The sequence below is a fragment of the Pseudorca crassidens genome, chromosome 16 (assembly GCF_039906515.1).
Source record: "Pseudorca crassidens isolate mPseCra1 chromosome 16, mPseCra1.hap1, whole genome shotgun sequence".
NCBI lineage: Eukaryota > Metazoa > Chordata > Mammalia > Artiodactyla > Delphinidae > Pseudorca > Pseudorca crassidens.
Window position 1 is genome coordinate 78,184,799 of NC_090311.1, and position 18,062 is coordinate 78,202,860.

The 18,062-nt window shown below is 39.3% G+C and overlaps 1 protein-coding gene across 3 annotated transcripts in view; it reads left to right on the forward strand.

The window, feature by feature from the left end:
- The window catches only part of ERO1B (endoplasmic reticulum oxidoreductase 1 beta), a 64,020-nt gene that overhangs the window by 4,148 nt on the left and 41,810 nt on the right, over window positions 1-18,062 (forward strand). For all 3 annotated transcript variants that reach the window (XM_067711020.1, XM_067711021.1, XM_067711022.1), the window contains exons 2-3: window positions 8,119-8,238; window positions 15,192-15,275. In XM_067711020.1, coding sequence (XP_067567121.1) covers window positions 8,119-8,238; window positions 15,192-15,275 — 204 coding nt within the window. The remainder of the gene's footprint in view (window positions 1-8,118; window positions 8,239-15,191; window positions 15,276-18,062) is intronic.

The window sequence follows — 18,062 nt, forward strand, 5'->3', positions numbered from 1 at the left end:
CCTGGTGGCACAGTGGTTGGGAGTCCGCCCGCTGATGCAGGGGACGCGGGTTTGTGCCCCGGTCCGGGAGGATCCCACGTGCCGTGGAGCGGCTGGGCCCGTGAGCCATGGCCGCTGAGCCTGTGTGTCTGGAGCCTGTGCTCCGCAACGGGAGAGGCCACTGCCCAAAAAAAAACAATCAGCAGACTTTTTCACAGCTCACCACTCACTGTCCTTGAAATATGTTTCTTGGTTTTTTTTTTTCTTTTTTTGGTTTCCAGGATAGTATACTTTTCTGATTTTTTTCCCTGTCTTTCTGCAGGCCAGTCTTTCTTAGAATCCTTTGCTTGTTCCTCCTCTGTCCCTAACCGCTAATGTTGAACCTCAGGGTTCAAATCTTGTAGTCTTTCTTCTCTCCACCTTTGTCATCTCATTTAGTCTCTTGATTTTAAATACCATCTATATAACTGACTTTCAGAATCTCCAGACTAGGATTCTCAGCTCTAGATCCATACATCCAACTACCTTTTCAACCTCTCCACTTGGATAATTAATAGGTATCACGAACTTGATGTATCAGAAACCGAATTCCTGATTTTTTCCCCCCTCAAATCTGTTCTTCCCACAGTCTACTCCCCCTTAAACCTATGCTGCAGCCAAGCTGACTTCCCAGCTGTTCCTCAAACATGGCAAATGTGTTCTTGCATTGAGACTCTTGGACTAGCAGTTTCCTCTGCCGAGCTAACACTCTTCTCATGTATTCATGTGGTTCACTCGCTCACTTTCTTAGGTTTCTGCTAAAGCGTCACCTTATCTGCCATGTCCACTTACCTAAATTGTCGCCTTCCCTGACCATACAATATAAAAGAGAAACCCTTCATCCTTGCCTTGTACTCCATGTTCCTTTTAGGCTTTGCTTAAAACTCTTCCAGTGGCTTCCTGCCTCACTCAGTGTTGTGCACGGTACAAAAACATACTTGCTCTTTATCCCCTATTCCTGGCACGAAGCTCCTAAAAGCCTTGCAATTTCCTGAGAAATAGGGGTGCCCCTTTCAGTCGTAGCTGAGTTTATGCTAATGAGGTGACTTAGGTGGGAACCCCTAGAGAGCTTCAGGATGAGCCTGGTGCAGAAAGGCCAAGTGCTTAGAGGACTGGAACTTTCGGCCCTACCCACTGATCTCCAGGTTCGGGCAAGGGGTGCTGTAGATTGAGCTCTGTAAAAACTCATAGAACAGTGAGATTCGATGAGCTCCCAGGTTGATGAACGCATAGACTTGCTGGGAGAGCAGTGCAGAGGCACAGAACTTCTGCACGCTGCCCCCTCCCCCCATACGCCAATCAGTACCTTGCCCTGTGCATCTCTTCCGTTTGGCTGTTTCTGAGTTGTACCCTTTGCAGTAAACCAGTAAACGTAAGTAAAGTGTTTTCCTGAGTTCTGTAGGCCATTCTAGCTAATTATCAAACCTGAGAAGGAAGTTGTGGGAACCCCTCTCTATAGCCGGTCTGTCAGTTACAGGTGGCTTGGGGCTGGCATCTTAAGTCGGGGCAGTCCTTTGTGTCTACACCCTTAATCTTTGGGGTCTGCTCTAATTCCATGTGATATCAGAATTGAATTGGGCACCCAGTTAATGTTGGAGAGGTGGAGAATTGGTTGGTGTGAGAAAACACCAGACTCAGAAAAGCCACAATCTTAATAAAGGTCCTCTAATTCTCCTTTTACCTACTATGTAGTCCTCCTTATTGTTTCTCTGAGCCCTTGGGCAAAGCTTACTGCCTCAGGGCCTTCGCATTTAGTATTCCCAATGCCTGGAATGCTTCTTCCTCTCCCGGCCCCCCTCACCACCACCCCCCCACCAAAAAAGCATTGGTTCGCTCCTTCCCCTCTAAGTTTTGCTGAAATTTCAGTTGGACCTTCTATAATTATCCCTGTTTAAAAATTTAGCAGCCCCGATTCTGTAACACCTGTCTCAATTCTCTAGTTTTCCTCCATATCACTTTATTACTATCTGACAGACTCTATACTTTGGTCATTCATTTGTTTTTCTCTTCTATGAGAATTCTCTTTCTTCTAATATTACATTCCCAGTAATTAGAACAGTGCAGGGCTTATGTTAGGCTCTCAATAAATATGTTGGATAAATGAATGGAAGAGAAGTGCAAGTAAGTTATTCAGAATGAACCGCAGAAAGATAACAGGATGGTAAATGTTTAAGAGAGCTTAAGAGATGTGAAGAATAGAGTAAGAAGGTCTGATATGATGACTGGAGTTCCAGAAGGTTAAAACAGAATAGGGAAAAAGCAGTATTTTTACTGCATGTCAATATGAAAAAGACAACCCAATAGAAAAATGAACAAAAGATATAAACAGACATTTTACACAAGAATAGAAATGTTTTATAAAACATTAGAATTTTGTACCTCATTAGTGCAAAAAAAAATCAGAGACCCTTTCATGCTTACTAGATTGGCAAAAATGAAAACAGATTAATGTAAAATATTGGTGAGGATATGATTCAACAGTAACTCCCATCCACTGTTGGTAGGGTTGTAAACTGGTACAACTGTTTTGGAAATAAGCCTGTCATTCCCTAGTAAAACTGAACATGTACTTCTAGTAATTCTCCTAAGCGTATAACCTGGAGGATGTCTTACACACACATATATATCAGGAGATATGTACAAAAATGTTTGTATGACATTATTCTTTAGCTGATTCTGGAAATAACCTAAATATGAATTGTATTAGTTTCCTATTGCTGCTGTAACAAATTTACAAACTTGGTGGCTTAATATAACACAAAGTTATTATCTTATAGTTCTATGCCCAGAAGTCTGAAAATTGGTCTTAAAGGTGTGATAAATGTGTGAACAAGGCTTCTTTCTCCCTTTCTCTAGGGGAGAACTGTTCCTTGCCTTTTCCAAGCTTCTAAAAGCTGCTGTGTTCCTTGGCTTGTGGCCTCTTCCTCCATCTTCAAAGCCAGCAGTGTAGAATCTTCCAATCTTCCTCTGACTCTGACACACCTGTCTCCCTCTTATAAAGAACTTTGTATTGGTTCCACCTGAATAATCCAGTGTAATCTCACCATCTTAAATTCCTTAACTTAATCACATCTGCTAAGTCCCTTTTAACATAGTCACAGGTTTCAGAAATTAGAGCATGGACATCTTCGGGGGGCCATCTCTCTGCTTACCGTATATAATAGATCAACAATAGAACAAATAAATCATGACATTTTCAGATAATGTAACATTTACAGCAGTGAAAATAAATGAGCTACTATAAAATTCATCATCTTGGGTAAATGCCAAAGTAAAATGTTAGCAAAAGAAGCACATCACAGAAGAAGTCACACATTAGATTACGTTCATGTTAAAGTTCAAAAACAGGAAAGAATAACCTAAGTACATTGTTTAGGGATACATATGTGATGAAATTATAAAGAAAAGAAATAAACGAAAGTAAAATTTTTACCTCTAAGAGGAGAGAGATGGATATAATTAAAAAGGGACTTCAAAGATACTGGTGGTATTCCATTTCTATTTATAAATTTTATTTAGATATGATTGACATAATACTGTATCAATGTTAGATGTACAACATAATGATTTGGTATCTCTATATATTGTGAAATGATCACCAGAATAAGTCTAGTTAAAACCCATCACCATACATTATTAGAATTTTTTTTTCTTGTGATAAAAACTTTTAAGATTTACTTTGTTAGGAAGTTTCAAATATATAATACAGTCTTATTAACTGTAGTCACTGTGCTGTACATTACATCCCCCTGACTTTATAGCTGGAAGCTTATACTTTTTAACCCCCTTCCCACATTTCCCTGAACCTCCTACCCCAGCGCCTCTGACAGCACTAATCTGTTCTCTGTATGCATACGCTTAGATTTCTTTTTGATTTTTGTTGTTGTTGTGTTTTGTTTAGACTCCACGTGTAAGTGAGACTGTATGGTATTTATCTTTCTCTCCCTTAGTTCAGTAAGCATTATGTCCTCAAGTTCCATCCATGTTGCAAATGGCCAGGTTTTATTCATTTTCATGACTGGATATATTGTGTATATATACCACATTTTCTTTATTCATCCATCAATGGATACTTGGATCGCTTCTGTACTTGGTTATTGTAAATAATGCTGCAGTGAACGTGGAGCTACATATATCTTTTCAAGTTAGTATATTTGTTTTCTTCAGTTAAATACCAAGAAGTGAAATTGTTGGATCTTGTGGTAGTTCTATTTTTAATTTTTTTCTGGGCCCTCCATACGGTTCTCCATGGTGGCTGCACCAATTTACATTCCCACCAACAGTGCCCAAGGGTTTTCTTTCCTCCACATCCTCACCAACACTTGTTACTTCTTGTCTTTTTGATAATAGCCATGCTGACAGGTGTGATGTGATATCTCATTGTGGTTTTGATTTTCATTTCCCTGATGATTGGTGATACTGAGCACCTTTTCGTGTACCTGCTGGCCACCCATATGTCTTCTTTGGAAAAAGGTCTGTTCAGATTCTCTGCTCATATTTTAATCAGATTATTCTTTGCTGTTAAATTGTGTGAGTTCTTTATATATGTTGGATATTAACCCCTTACTGCATATGATTTGCAAATATTTTCTTCCATTCCATAGGTTGTCTTTTCATTTTGTTAGTGGTTTTGCTTTGCTGTGCAGCTTTTTTTTTTTTTTGAAGTTTTTTCTTTTTTTTAATTAATTTATTTTTGGCTGTGTTGGGTCTTTGTTTCTGTGCGAGGGCTTTCTCTAGTTGTGGCAAGCGGGGGCCACTCTTCATCGCGGTGCGCGGGCCTCTCACTATCGTGGCCTCTTTTGTTGTGGAGCACAGGCTCCAGACGCGCAGGCTCAGTAGTTGTGGCTCACGGGTCTAGTTGCTCCGCGGCATGTGGGATCTTCCTGGACCAGGGCTTGAACCCGTGTCCCCTGCATTGGCAGGCAGATTTTTAACCACTGCGCCACCAGGGAAGCCCTGTGCAGAAGCTTTTTAGTTTGATGTAGTCCCACTAGTTTGTTTTTACTTTTGTTGCCTTTGCTTTTGGTGTCAAATCCAAAAAATCATCACTAAGACTGATGTCAAGGAGCTTAACACTTGTGTTTTCTTCTAGGAGTTTTAGGGTATCAGGTCTTATGTTCAAATCTTTCATCCACTTGAGTTAATTTTTGTGTATGCTGTAAGATAATGGTCCACTTTTCATTCTTGTGCATGTGGCTGTATGCCTGGTTTTCCCAACACTGTTTATTGAAGAGACTATCCTTTCCCCATTGTGTATTCTTGGCTCTGTTGTCATAAATTACTTGACTGTATATTTATGGGTTTCTTTCTGGGCTTTTTATTCTGTTTTGTTGGTCTGTGTGTTTTTGTTTTTCTAGGTTTGCAATATAGTTTGAAATTGGGGCATATGATGCCTCCAGCTTTGTTTTTTCTCAAGATTGCTTTGGCTGTTCTGGGTCTTTTATGATTCCACACAAATTTTTAGGACTCTTCTATTTCTGTGAAAAATGCTGTTGGAATTTTGATAGGGATTGTATTGAACCTTTATACTGCTTTGAGTACTATGGACATTTTAACAATATTCTTCTAATCCATGAGTATGGAATAGCCTTCCGTTTATTGTGTCTTTAATATTTTCCATAATAAATTATAGTTTCTAGGTCTTAAACCTCTTGGTTAAATTTTTTCCTAGGTGTTATTTCTTTTTGTTGCAATGGTAAATGAATTGTTTCTTAATTTCTCTTTCTGATAGTTTGTTATTAGTGTATGGAAGCACTACACATGATTTTTGTGTATTGATTTTGTATCCTGGAACTTGTTTATTAGTTCTAACAGTGTTTAGTCTGAAATTCTTTAGGATTTTCTGTGCATAATATCATATCATCTGCAAATAGTGAAAATTTTACTTCTTCCTCTCCAACTTGGGTGCCTTTTATTTCTTCTTCCTGTCTAATTTCTATTTTTTAAAATTTGGTTATATACAGTGTTTGTCTTAGTAGTAGCCTTTAACAGTTGGAAATAAGTTCACAGTAATTTTGTATGCCTTACTCCAGCCCCTACGCAATTAAAATTTTTAAAAATACTGTGGTTTACTAACTAAAAGTTAACAATTTAAGAAGAATTTGTAAGAATGAGCAGTCGTGGGTAAAATATTTTTAAAGCCTAGAAAGATTTTTGGTGTGTATTTTGTTTCCTCTTTTCCCCCCTTTTATTATTTAGGGGCCTAGAATTTGAAGTTTTGTAAGCAGTAAGCTCAGAGCAATGGAATGAAATTTGGTGGAGTTAGTGACAGGATCTTAGTAAGTGGGATAGCAAAGCATAGAAGAACTTCAGAGCCACAATTATTGATAATGATTCCTTTTCTTTATCTCAAGATAATATAGCTCTAACTCTTTATGTTGTAGGGAGTTTGGCGACACATTTATACTCCTAGGGAAAAAGCGTGAGACAGAAACAACTGGGAAGTTTCCGTTTTTTGATCGTTCTTCGCATATGTTCCTCTTATGGATCACATGAATAACCTTTAACAGGCTGAGTCCCATTTTTTTTAATTTTAATTTTAATTGCGATAATTGTAGGTTCCATGCAGTTGTGAGAAATAATACGTAAAAATGTCATTTACCCTTTATCTAGTTTTTTCCAATGGTAACATTTTGTAAACATATAGTATAATATTATAACTAGGACATAGACATTGATACAATCATGTGTATCTGTTTTACTTGTTTCATTTGTGTACCTATGGATTAGTTCTGTATTCTTTTATCACATGTATAGGTTTGTGTGTCCACCACCAGTCAAGATACTGAAAAATTTCATCACTGCAAGGATCCTTTCTGTTGCCCTTTTATAACCACACCTACCTCCTTCCTACCTTACTCCCCCCATCAAGCTCCCATCCCCTTCTCCAGTCCCTAAGCGCTGGCAACCAGTAAGCTGTTCTCCATTTCTAAACTTTTGTCATTTCAAAAATGTTCTATCGGGCTTCCCTGATGGCTCAGTGGTTAAGAATCTTCCTGCCAATGCAGGGGACATCGATTCAAGCCCTGGTCTGGGAAGATCCCACATGCCACGGAGCAATTAAGCCCGTGCACCACAACTACTGAGCCTGTGCTCTAGAGCCCACGAGCCACAACTCCTGAGCCCGCGTGCCTAGAGCCCATGCTCCACAACGAGAGAAGCCACTGCAATGAGAAGCCTGCGCACCGCAACAAAGAGTAGCCCCCTCTCAACGCAACTAGAGGAAGCCCGTGCATGGCAACGAAGACACAACACGGCTGAAAATAAAATAAATAAAATAAAATAAAGTTATTAAAAAAATGTTACATGAATGAAACCATATGGTATGTAACCTTTTGGGATTGGCGCTTTTTCACTCAGCTGAATTCCATAAAGATTCATCCAAGTTGTGCATATTAATGAGTCCCATTTTTAAATTTAGCTGAAGAATGTTTTATGGAATTTTTAGACTCTGAACTCACTTTGTAAATATCAATTTCTCTTCGATTAATGTATACTTTGAGTAGTGGATAAAAGCGTAGATTTTAAAGTGCAGTAGACTTGTGACTTAAGTCTCATGTCTACTTTGGAAAAATTATTTTAACCTTGCTAAGCCTTAATATCCTTACATGTAAAATGAGGATAATAATACCATTTCTTAGGGTATTTAAAGAATAAATGAGTTAACATATGTAGTGGTCTTGGCATCATGCCTGTCATGTATGTGTTCCATAAATGGCAGTCTAAAAGAAAGAGTTACTACAGCAATATTATTACAGCCTGTGATTTCTAGGTTAATCTTGGAAGAAGTTGCCTTAGCATTCCAATGACTATTTGGATTTTATATATGTTTAGTCAAGGGAGAAAGCATTCAATAGCTTTCTTTTTGACCGCTGAACAAGAATGTTTAGTTCTTCAGAATGGGTATATCTAATCCTTCTATTGCTTTTTATTTAATTGACCATTGTAAAAAAGTGACTGCTTTAAATGTTATATATCTTAATCAGCAAATACTAACGAAGTTGAATGCATAATTTAGCTTTTTATGTAACAGTACAGATTTGTTAAGATTGAAACATCAGTAGTTTACATCTTTTCAATTATATACATGTTTCCCCCTAGGTCACCGGTGTCCTGGATGACTGCTTGTGTGATGTTGATAGCATCGATAACTTCAACACCTTCAAAATCTTCCCCAAAATAAAAAAGCTGCAAGAACGAGACTATTTCCGTTACTACAAGGTATGGTTATAATTTCAGATTCCGTTGGTACTAAAGATTTTTATATAGCTCTCTACAGGTGCGACTCTTGCGACTCTTTTGGAAACCCATTTCTACTCAGCACCCTGTGTGTATCCTTTATCATTGGAATGTATTAAGTATTGCAGTGAAAACCTATTAGTCTTTTTGAACCCTAAGAATCTGAACTCCCTTCTTATGTTTGGGGGATTTCTCATTGTTCAATTTGGGTTTTGAGGCAGAGACTCCTTCTTCTAAAGAGGTTGAAAATGCCCAGGACTTATTTTATCAGTCTCCCTTGTAACTTAGGTTCTGTTATCCAGACACACCTACCCAGGCTCTGAGTTGTGCTGATGGCATTGTCGTGTGCTGTCGTTGTTAGTGGTACATGGTTCCACAGCAGCATTTGTTGGGTAGCTCACTGTGACAGGTGGCAAAGCAGCCTGAGGATAGAAGCAGAACACCATCCATAGTAAGACTGCAGCATTGGTTCTTAAGTCTAACAATAGTCCACGCTGGACCGTTTCAGAATAACCAATGGTAGGTTAAAGGCAGTAGCAATAACACAAATTCAAAAGAACAATGGTTTAAAAGCTGCTGTTGTGTTCTTGCTCTCAGTATTTGGTTGGGTTTATAATTTCTTTGATTTTCATTTTTAGTTTATTTTAAAAAGTAAGCATGATTTCCTTTTTTATCTTGTTACTGTATAGGTTATCTTAGTCCTTTAAATATATTTTATACATTTATTTATGTATTTATTTTTGGCCGCGTTGGGTCTTCGTTGCTGTGTGCGGGCTTTCTCTAGTTGCTGTGAGCAGGGGCTACTTTTCGTTGTGGTGCACAGGCTTCTTATTGCGGTGGCTTCTCTCTGTGGAGCATGGGCTCTAGGCGCACAGGCTTCACTAGTTGTGACACTTGGGCTCTGTAGTTGTGGCTCACGGGCTCTAGAGCGCAGGCTCAGTAGTTGTGGCGCATGGGCTTAGTTGCTCCTCGGCATGTGGGATCTTCCCAGGTCAGGGATCAAATCCATGTCCCCTGCATTGGCAGGTGGATTCTTAACCACTGCGCCACCAGGGAAGTCCCCAGTCCTTTAAATATTTTTGAAGGTTAAAAAATAAAACTTTCCAAATAATGTAAGTTGTGCAGAAAGATAACAAAGTCAAAACCTAAAGATTTGGGAACCCATCCCCTTTTCCCATCAGCCCCAAGAATATACAAAAAAGTGAATGTTTCTCCTCTATACAAAATCCTTTAGGAATACAGTTGCCATAAACTTACTTCAAAAAGAAATCTATACCTAAGCAAACTATTGTCTAACATTCTAGACATTTTACATACAAACAACACAGGTTCCAATAGCTTCTTCAGATTCCCACTCCTATGTCTATAAGTCTGTCTGCATTTGTAACTGCTTTCTCTTGCTTCCTTTCTACTGCTAGGCTTAACCATATGAAATTGTTGCTTTTAGAGATCAGAATGGTTGAATGTTGCCAGTTTCATATGGTTCAGTCTAGTACAGAGAAGGAAGTGTTCCTTCTATCAAAGACCATCCCTTCACAGAACGTCCAGATCACATGTCCACTCAATATGTCATGGCCCTCACTCTTTCACACTTACCTTTTGGGATTATATCTTCTGTTTCTGTATCCCCATAGATCTGGTCAATAGTAGGCACTCAAATATTTGAATAAATGAATGAATATCTCATTGAATCTTTATACTGAAATCCTGTTAGATCAACATTATCCACATTTTCAGAGAATAAACAATGGTTTAGGTATCCTAAGGTAGGGTACTTTTGTTGGCTTACAAACGAAAGAGAAGTTTTATTAAGAAAAGGTGTGGAGCAGCTCACAAGATTGAAAGATAAGCTGAAGAAGCATATTTCAGAAAAGACAAATTATAGCAGGAACTAATGGCCATTCTCTTTATGATACTGCCAAAATTTTGGATCAAATTAACCATTTTCCCATATTTTAATATTACACAAGAGTCAGATTTCTGGGAGAGAGGGTCTAAATTGGTCTAGGCAGGGTCATATAACCCCACTACTTGACCAAAGGACAATTTGGTTAATAGTCCTGTTTGCATTTGCATATTGTTTCTCCAAGAGAAATTAGGGGATGTTACAGAAGGAGGAAAAATGAAAGTTGAGTAGGCAAAAATAACAATGTGGTCATTGGCTAGCCAACATACAATTCATCATCATACATGCAATTTAAAAAATGTTCCAACCAACATAATGAAATTACTGTGTGTGTAACTGGAATATATTCGTACCCTTTCCCAAAGGAGGGTAATGCAATGATCTAGTTAATCCAGTTATCTTCAAGTCTAGGATATGTGGGTGCTGTCTACTCTTCTTGTAGTTCTGTCAACCTGTGAATTCAAAAAAAAAAAAAAGGAAATTTGACGTAGAGTACATTAGTGGTGGAAGAGGAAAGCTAAGAGAAGAGGTTAATTTTAAACACACATACATGCTTATGATTCAGCAAGCAAGGAAGTACAGGTAGAAGTAAGTCTACCTCTATCAACCAGTCACTTGGCTGCTGTAGCTTGTATTTATATTTTCTCTCTTCTACTATCCGTTACATTCCTTTATTTGTCAAGTATTTATCAAATAATTACTCTGTAGCAGAGTGTATTCTAGGTGCTGTGGATACAATAGTGAATAAAACAAAGCCTCTCACCTTATGAAACTTTTTATATGATTAGGGAGACAGACAATAAACAAGGAAACAATAAAATAGCATTTACTTTATAATCATAGGAAATTACATGGAGAAAAATAAAATTGGAGATAGAGGATAATGGGAATGGAGAAGGTAGGTAGCCCTATTTTAAAGAAGGTGGTCAGGAAAGGAAGACATTCCTGCTGTGCCATTTGAGCAAAGACCTACCTAACGTGAAAGAGTCACCCGTGACAATCTGGAGAAAGAATATTCCAGGGAAGGGGAGTTGAACTGCAGGTATAAAGGCGCAGAGTGTTTGAAGACCAGTATAGCTGGAGGAAAGTGAATGAGAAGGAGATTTGGAGAGGTAGGTAGGGGCCAGATTAAAAAAAAAAAAAAAAAAAGAATTCCCTGGTGGTCCAGTGGTTTGGACTCCGCGCTCTCTCTGCCAAGGGCTGGGTTTGATCCCTGGTCGGGGAACTAAGATCCCACAAGCCACTTGGGGTGGCCAAAAACAAACAAACAAGAAAACCCCTATGCTTTCATTTAAGCATTTAAATCAAAATTTGAGAATTAAACAATGACTTAATAAGGCCCTGTAGTTTTTTGGGTTTTTTTAAACCACAGTGAGGCTTTGGGATCCAAAGTGTGATAAGCTATTGGAGGAATTTGTACAAAAGAGACTGTATGGGTGTGAGAGAGCAAACAGAGAAAGCGCTTCTGAGGCTATTGCAGTAGTCCAGCTGAAAGATGATATGGATTTGGAATAGGCTGGTAGAGTTGGAAAAGGTGAAAAATGATCGAATTAGTGCCATATATGAAAGGTAACACAGCAAGCGCTTCTGATGGATTGAATGTAAGGTGTGAGGGTAAAAGTGAACTCAAAGATGATGCCTGAGTTTTGAGCATGTTACCAAAAGTAAAATATATATATCATGGCCAAGTGGATTTCATTCCAAGAATGTAAAGATGAGGCTTTTAGGTCTTCAATAAGATTCAGTACACATTCCTGATTTTTTAAAACGTTGACAAAGTAAGAATGATGGATACTTCCTTAACATGATAATTTCAACCCTAACATCAGCACTGCCAGCACCTTACTTCTAGGGAAACACTAGAGCAATTCTCCCTTAGGTCAGGAACCATGAGGAGGGGGTACCTACTATCTCCTTTACTGTTGGACCAAATTGGCCAGTATAGTCAAACAAGAAAAAGCAACTAGAAGCATAAAAATTTTAAAAGAATAAATAAACTATCTCCATTTATAAATGACAAAGTAGACCTAGAAAACTCTAAATTATTAAATGAACACAAATAATAAAAAATGCATTAAGATAGCAGGTTATAAATTTAATATTGAAAAATCAATATCTGCATAAATACAAACAATAACAAGTTAGAAGATATAATGGAGAAGAAATCCCCATTTCCATTAGCAAAAAAAAGATAAAATATATAGGAATAAATGTATCAAGAAATGTGCAAAATCTAAAGGAAGAACGCTTCTAAACACTCCGGAAAGACATAAAACTAGGCTCGAACAAATGGACAGATGTCTTTCGTAGCATAAAGATGTTAATTCTCCCCCAAGTTAATATATAAATTTAATGTGAACCCAATAAAAATACATGTAGTTTTTTTCTGGAGCCGGACAAGTTGTCACAGGTTAAGTTCCCTGGGAAGCTGACTCTGAGGCAGTGATTAGTGTCCAAGAGGTTAATTAGGGACAACTCCTGGAACCAACAACATAGGGAAGGAAAAGGAAGGGAGGACGTCAGGACTGGGCAAAGGGAGAAGTAAAGCTGTGATGCAGCCTCAGAGAAACCTCAGGTGACCCTTTGTGGGGGTAGTTCTTAAGATGGGATAACCCCCCAGAGCTGTCCCTACTTCAGGGGGATGTCTAGGCCTTTATATCCTTGCACCAGTCATTGAATGAAGGGCATTGTAGGAAGGGGTGGTGCCACCTTGGGCAAAGTGGCTCTCTTTGGCTGCAGTGTTTCCAGGGCTGGGGTTGAGCCTTTCCTTCCTGAAGGGTGACCTGAGTAGTGTGTTGCAGCGTCTATCACAACCCACTCCTTAACACTGTGTATTAGTTATCTATTGCTACGTAACAAATTAGCCTAAAATTTAGCAACCTAAGCAAACCGAGAAGGTGGCATTTGAGGAAGACCTAAAGGGAATGAGAAAGCAAGCCATGTGGATATCTGGAGAAAGAACATTCTAGGCAGAGGGAACAGCAAGAGCAAAGGCCTCGAAGGCACACCATGGTGTGCCTCATGTATTTGAGGAACAACAGAAGGGGCGGGAAACTAGGGAACCAGCCCACGGAAGGCGTTCTCAGCCATTGAATTGGATTTTGAACTGAGCTGATTTTCAGAGGTATCGTATGTGGGGTGACAAAGAGAAGAGTCAAGGATGATGCCATGATTTTGGCCTGAAGAAGTAGAATAATGGAGTTGCTGTTTACTGAGATGGCAAGAATTACTAGAGGGTAGAGCACGGTTTGGGAGGTGATGATAAGTTTGAGGTGCCTGTGTGTGTCCTGTGGAGATGCCAGGGAGGAGGTGGATTTACAAGCCAGGAGCTCAGGGGAACCTGCAATTCCCAAGCATGCCAGGCGATCTTAAGCTTCTTTGCCTTTAGACATCCGGATCCCTGTGCCTAGAAATCTCTTCCTCTAGGAAACTTCTAGTCATACCCATTTTACGTGTTACCAAGGAGGCCTTCCTGAGACCCCGCAGGCACAGTTGACCACTCTCTCCTCATGTTGCCAGTCTCTACCTCTTTTTGCCTCTTCCTTGTAATGTGCTTATTCTTTACTTCACCTAGCATGTATTTACTGAGGTGTGTATTATGTGTGCTAGGCACTGCGATAAAATAATGAATCAGGCAAAATGCCCATCCTTACAGTCAGGGGTGCAGACAATAAATAATATTCAAGTAGTGATAAGTGCTATAAAAGCATGTGAAACAGCGTGTGGGGTGCATATCGAGCACTACTTGAGAGAGTCTGGTCAGAAAGGTCTCTCTGCTGAGGTGATATTTGAGAGAGCCTTGGAGGAGGTGAGGGGATTGAGCCATAAAAGACCTGGAGGAGCCACCAGCACAGGCACAGAGAACAGCCACTGTAAAGCCCTGAGACAGGAAGGAGCTGATGTGTCTCCAGCAAGGCCATTGTGCCTGGAGGACTTTGGGAGGAGATAGGTCAGACAGGTGGGCAGGAGACCAGGTGATGGAGTGCTGGTGGATTTACTCTAAAGGTGAGAGGAAGCCACGGGATGGTTTTGAGCAGGGATTGGTATGCTCTGAGTTGGTTCAGAGAGATGATTATGGCTACTGTGTAGAGAATAGGTGGTGGTAGGAGTAGGGAGCCTCGCAGTAGTCGGGGCAGGGGCAGGTGGTGACAGAAGAGGTGGTGAGAAGCGAGTAATGAATTGTTTGCAGGGGATAAAAAAGGGAGGAAAGAAGAATAAAACTTTGATTTTTGGCTTGGGCAACGCATGCGGATGTCCTATTGAATTACTGTCTTGCTGTTAGGTTTAGAATATGAAAATCCAGAGTCTGTAGCGTGGTAAAGTGTCCTGCATGATCTTGTCTATCTCTACCCTCATTCCCTGTCACCCTCCGCCTTCCCCACTAAAAGTCAGCTAAACTAAGTCAGCGCCTTGTCACCTTTCCGCATACACGCTTCCACCAGCTAAAACACTACCTCCTCAGAGACCTGCATCCACCAGCCCCGTTATTTTCCATCACAGAACTCTGGATTTTCCTTTGTAGCACTTGGAACAATTTGTAATTAAATGAACATGCAAATATATAATTCCTGTTCCCTCCAGGAAACTGTAAGTTGCAGGGGAAAAGTGCTTTTTCTGCCTCTTTTTCCCCTAGAGCCTACACAGTGCCTGATGCATAGTGGGTGCTCAGGGCACATTTGTTAAGTGAGTGGGTGCCTGGGAGAACTCAGTCAGTGAGGTGATGGTAAGGGGCTAGGAGACATTAGAGTGTCCCGAAATGCTTTCCAGGCTCTGCAGATGAGCAGTGTGCCTGGACTTTATTCCTTTTTGAAGTGTCAGAGGACTAATAGCAGTCATTTATTTTAAAAAATAAGTATTATACCTGGGATGTCTGAAAAACTTCAGTCATTTTAACTTCTGAGCTATATAGATGCCTCAGGATAGGATGCTTTTCCTTCACCACTGGGTCCCTGGAGCCCAGCACAGTGATACTTAGCAGTTCAGGACTGTGACACACACTGACTAATGCTCATTCATTCTTTCTCTCAAGGTCAACCTGAAGCGACCGTGTCCTTTCTGGGCAGAAGATGGCCATTGTTCAATAAAAGACTGTCATGTAGAGCCTTGTCCAGAGGTAAAATCAATTTTTTAAAAATTGAGAGAAGAAATGCTTTCTCTTAGACTTTTAGATAAGCACAAACTGTGCATTTTAGGCTAATGTCAAAGCATTTGGACTTGTCATCAAGTTCATATGGTCTCAGCTCTCTTCTTTTTAACCAGATTACAGAAGATTTATTCTGTACTTGCCACCAGAATGGGTTTGTAGACAGTCTTGTATCCAGTGGTGTTGGTGACTGGATGTGGAAACATAGTCTGATTCTAAAATGGAGTCCTGTTCTAGGACTGGATCTGCAGTTGGCTCTTATTTCATGCTTCACTGAATCTGCATCTTGTTTCATGGGCAAAGAAAATGCTACTGCACCTTAAGTTTCAAATTTAGAGTGGGAAATAGAGTGCAAAAACTTGGGAAATTCAAGGCTTGGAGTTAGATCTTCCCTTGGTCTTGTTACGTTGGGTGGGGGGAAAAGGGCTGTACTTGTTAGTAAGGGAAAGCTACATTAGACTACATTAGAAGACTACATTAGACTTTGTTTATTGACATCTAGCATAATTAATTATATCCCTCTTCAACAGTAATTAGTTATTTCCATTTTGCTTTTCTCACCTAACCAGTAAAGTCTAGTTTTTTGCCTTTAAAAACAGGAAAAAAACATCTGAACCAATATTGTTTCTAAACAGAAAATTAAAAAAAAAATTATTTACGTTTTCCTTTAAGAATAAAATGTTTTAACTTTTTAGTTTGAAATAATTTGAGACATACAGAAAAGTTGCAAGAATAGTACAAACGATTCCCATATACTTTTTATCCAGATTCCCCAAATGTTAATGTTTATCAAGTTTGTTTTATTATTCCCTCTCTATGTATATATTAATATTATTATTATTTGAACCATTTAGGTATGTAACCAACATGATGATCTTTTACCCCTAAATACTCCAGTGTGTATTTCTTTAGAAACAAGATTATTAACCACAGCATAATTAGCAAAATCAGGAAGTTAACATTTCTGCAGTACCAAAGTCTATACTCTGTAGACCTTAAGCACCCATTGCCAGTTGACTTAATAAGGTGTTTTCAGAGCAGCAGCAGCAGCAACAAACCTTCTGATCCAGAATCGTGCCTTGCATTTGGATGTCACATCTCTTTAGTCTTCTTTTAATCTGGAAGAGTCCCTCAGTACTTCTTTGTCTTTCGTTGTCTTGACTTTAATGAACTCCCTCCCGCCCTTCCTTCCTTTTTTCCTCCCTCCCTTCCTTAAAATACACCAGTTATTTTGTAGAATCCCCCTTATTTGGGGTTTTCCTGGTCTTTCTTAATTATTAGATTAAGGTCATGCACTTTGGGCAGGTACACCATAGAAGTGATGTGTCCTTCTCATTGCCATATCAGGAGGCACGTGATGTCGTCTTGATCATGTGGTTATGGTGGTGTTTGCCATATTTCTTCATGGTAAAGTGGGAAAATTTTTTGAGACTATGAACTACGAAAATATCTCATTTTTTATCATATTTTTGCCATCATAAGTTTTAGCATCCATTGATGATTCTTGCCTGAATTAATTATATGATAGTTGTCGAATAGTGATTTTCTGATTCCATTTCTTCTACATTTATTAGTTGGCATTCTACTGCAAGTGAGACCTTTTTCTTTCTTTATTGTATGTTTATGTCAATATATATCGTTACCATCATGTTTTTTTATAACAGCTTTATTGAGACATAATTCACATACCATAAAATTCACTCATTCTAAAGTGCACAATTCAGTGAGTTTTAGTATATTACAGAATTGTGCAACCATCACCACTATCTAGTTGTAATGCATTTTTATCACCCCAAAAAAGAAACCCCTGCCCATTAGCAGTCACCCTGTTTCCTACTCCCTCCTCCTGCTGGAAACCACTAATCCACTCTCTGTCTCTACGAATTTGCCTATTATGGGCACTTCATGTGAATAAAATCATACAATATATGGTCATTTGTGACTGACTTCTTTTGTTTCGCATACTGTCTTGAAGCTCCATCCATGTTGTAGCATGTATCAGTACTTCATTCTATTGCTGAATAATATTCCATTGTATGGATATACCTCATCTTGTTTATTCATCAGTTGATGGACATTTGGGTTGTTTCTACTTTTTGGCTACTATGAATAATGAATAAATATCCAGGCACAAATATTTGTGTGGACATATGTTTTCAATTCTCAAGTATACTTTGGAGTGAAATTGCTAGATCATATAGTAACTTTAACTCTTGAGGAACTGCCAAACTCTTACCATTGTGCTGTACAATTTTACATTGCCTCTAGCAATGTATGTATGATGGTTCCAGTTTCTCTACATACTTGTCAACACTTACACTGTCTTGTCTTTTATTTTAGCCATGCTTACAAATGGCATCTCATTTTGGTTTTGATTTGCATTTCCCTGATATCAAGTATCTTTTCAGGTGCTTATTGGCCATTTGTATATATTTGTCAGAAAAATGTCTATTCAAATCCTTTGCCCATTTTTAAATTGAGATGCCTTTTTATCACTCAGTTGTGAGAATTACTCGGTTTTGCACAATATGTGTTTCTAAGTTTTTTTTTGTTTTTTTTGTTTTTTGCGGTACGCGGGCCTCTCACTGTTGTGGCCTCTTCCGTTGCGGAGCGCAGGCTCTGGACGCGCAGGCTCGGCGGCCATGGCTCACGGGCCCAGCCGCTCTGCGGCCTGTGGGATCTTCCCAGACCAGGGCACGAACCCGTGTCCCCTGCATCGGCAGGTGGACTCTCAACTACTGCACCACCAGGGAAGCC